The sequence below is a fragment of the Alexandromys fortis genome, unplaced genomic scaffold (assembly GCF_014885135.2).
Source record: "Alexandromys fortis isolate MF-2015 unplaced genomic scaffold, M_Fortis_MF-2015_v1.1 scaffold_454, whole genome shotgun sequence".
Lineage (NCBI taxonomy): Eukaryota > Metazoa > Chordata > Mammalia > Rodentia > Cricetidae > Alexandromys > Alexandromys fortis.
The window spans coordinates 107,034-109,743 of NW_026068341.1; the positions used below are offsets into that span (position 1 = coordinate 107,034).

Below are 2,710 nucleotides of genomic sequence, written 5' to 3' on the forward strand. Positions count from 1 at the left end.
TTTTGCTTTTCTAACTTTCAGCTCGAACCACAATATCTGTCTCTGGATTTTATTCATTGTGCAACATCCATACACAATGAATAAAAATAGATAAATAAATAAATGTTAAATGAGATTCCTAATTAGAGTTACCAACCAAAAGATTCATGCTTTCCATGGGAGGCCTTACCCTCTCTGAGGAGTGGATGGGGGATAGAAATGGAGTAAAGAGGGAGAACAGGAGGGGAAGGAGGGGGAACTATAACTGATATGTAAAATAAAAAGATTATTTTTAAAAATTAAAAGCAAGCATGACCTGCTCTACCAGTTGACACTGGTTCAGGTCCCAGACCCCACAAAGTGAATAAAAATGTCTCTAACTTCAGTTCCAGGGCATTCAATGTCCTCCTCAGGCATCTGTGTACACTGCATGTATGTGCTGCATTGACATGCTTGCAGGCAAAACATAGATACAGAAAACATGACAATAAATTAATTAAAATATATAAAAATAAAACTATGTATTAGCACAAGGCTAGAATAGATAACTTGGAATAATTTCATACTAACATGGTAAATAATTGAGTAAATTACTATACTTCCCTTAATTTGAATACTATACATTAATTACATGCAGGGAAACATCACATAAACCCCATAAATATCTGCCACATTTGAGTGTTAACTACAGAAACTAAAAACTAAATACAAGGGGCAGAACATATGGCTCAGTGATTAAGAGTACTGACTGTTCTTCCAGAAGACTCAGGTTTGTTTTCAGTTACCTATGTGGTAGCTCACAACCTTCTGTAAGGTCAGTGCCAGACAGTCTGACACCCTCTTTTGACTTCAGACACTAGACACAAGCATGATGCACAGACATACATGCAGGCAAAACACATATACATGATAATAAAAATAAATAAATGAACATTAAAGGAGATCTCTAATTAGAGTTACTGACCAAAAATCAGAGTACATTATAAAATAAAATATAAAAATACAATCATTAATTTAAAGAAGGAATATTTCTGTCATCTTCAGAAAGAAAAATATCTTTGCAATGAAAGCTACAAACCTAGCTTTAAAAGACTTGGTGATGACTATATAAAAAAATAAAATGTTAGCAAAGTAAGGAAAAATATAGGGATATTTTTGAGACCTTCCCAAGATAATTAATGTCAGCAGGGTAATTAAATAGAGAGGAAACTGTGCAAGGAGAAATGAATGAAGAAAAGGTGGTCACATGAAGTTTCACTAAGACAGAGAACAGAGGGTGGATTAGAGAAAAGAAGGGAGTGGGGTTCCTACCAGACAAGACCACATCCCTGTGGACACACTCTACTGATAAGGATATTTCTCATGGCTCCTTTCATGTCATGATTCCTCAGACTGTAGATAAAGGGATTCAACATGGGTGTAACTACATTGTACATCACAGCCACAATGGCATCCTTGTCATTAGTTTTATTAGATGAAGGGACCAGGTATAGCCCAATAATGGCTCCATAGTACAGACAAACCACAGAGAGGTTAGAACCACACGTGGACAAGGCTTTATAGATTCCCTTGACTAAAGGAGTTCTCAGGATGGTGGCTCCAATGCAGCCGTAAGAGACCAGGATGCATATGAATGGTAGAGTAATGGCCAGTGTACCTAAAAGAAGGATGACCAGCTCATTGATGGTGGTGTCTGAGCTGGACAGTTTAAGTAAGGCAGAGAGATCACAGAAGTAGTGGGGGATGATATTATCTCTGAAATGAGATAAATGAGCCAAGAGGAGGGTGTGAACAAGGGAATTGGCAAAGGACAAAGCCCAGGACATAACTACTAGCAAAACACAGAGGCTCTGATTCATGATGGTGGTGTAGTGCAGAGGGTGGCAGATGGCCACATACCTGTCATAGGCCATGGAGGTCAGAAGGAAGCTGTCAACATTTGCAAGGGATAGGAAAAAATACATCTGGGAAATGCATGCAGCATATGAGATGGACTGACTGTGTGTCAGCATATTCACGAGCATCTTTGGAGCTGTGACTGACGAGAAAGAGATGTCTGTGAAGGCCAAGTGGATGAGGAAGAAGTACATGGGGGTGTGGAGGTGAGAGTCCAGCCTGATGAGCAGGATGATGAGCAGGTTCCCCAGCACTGTGGTCAGGTACATGGTCAGGAACAGGGCAGAGTACATGTCTTGGTCCTCTGGCTGGATGGGGAGTCCCAGGAGGATGAAATCAGACACAGTGCTCTCATTATCTCTCCTCATGATCTTCATCTTCTGATGTAAACGAAAGACGAAATAGGAAAGAATGATTTGACTTGTACACTATAAAAACATTATACGAATGACATTATCAGAAAAATAACATAGTTTGAACCACTTAGTCTGCCTGTTTTAACCTTAATACATAGATTTTTGTCACAGTAATGAACTAGTTATGGTTGGAAAGATATATTATTGCCCCAACTAGAAAACAACTGAATGCCTTTTAGAGGGAACAGTGAAACATCAAAAAATTATCAAATCAGTTCCACATCCAGTTCAAGGTTGTGGCTTTCATTAGGGCAATTTTAGATATGGAATTAGTCACAGTGTAAATTGGTACCAGCAAATCAAAAAAAACAACATGATTTCAATGAAAGAAATAATGTAAAAACTGGGACCAGCAAATAGAAAAATCAGCATGATTTTGATGGCTTTTGATCTCTCTTAACTTTTCAATGTCTCTTGAA

The 2,710-nt window shown here is 38.3% G+C and overlaps 1 protein-coding gene across 1 annotated transcript; it reads right to left on the reverse strand.

Moving 5' to 3' along the window:
* Positions 1 to 1,286: 1,286 nt before the first annotated feature.
* On the reverse strand, positions 1,287 to 2,252 carry LOC126495298 (olfactory receptor 50-like). The gene has a single exon (XM_050132889.1). The coding sequence runs from the start codon at positions 2,250 to 2,252 to the stop codon at positions 1,287 to 1,289; it is 966 nt and encodes a 321-aa protein (XP_049988846.1).
* Between the last annotated feature and the right edge of the window lie 458 nt (positions 2,253 to 2,710).

What these genes read in the sequence shown, in the direction of transcription:
- LOC126495298 (XM_050132889.1), bottom strand. Translation starts at nt 2,252, where the DNA reads ATGAAGATCATGAGGAGAGATAATGAGAGCACTGTGTCTGATTTCATC.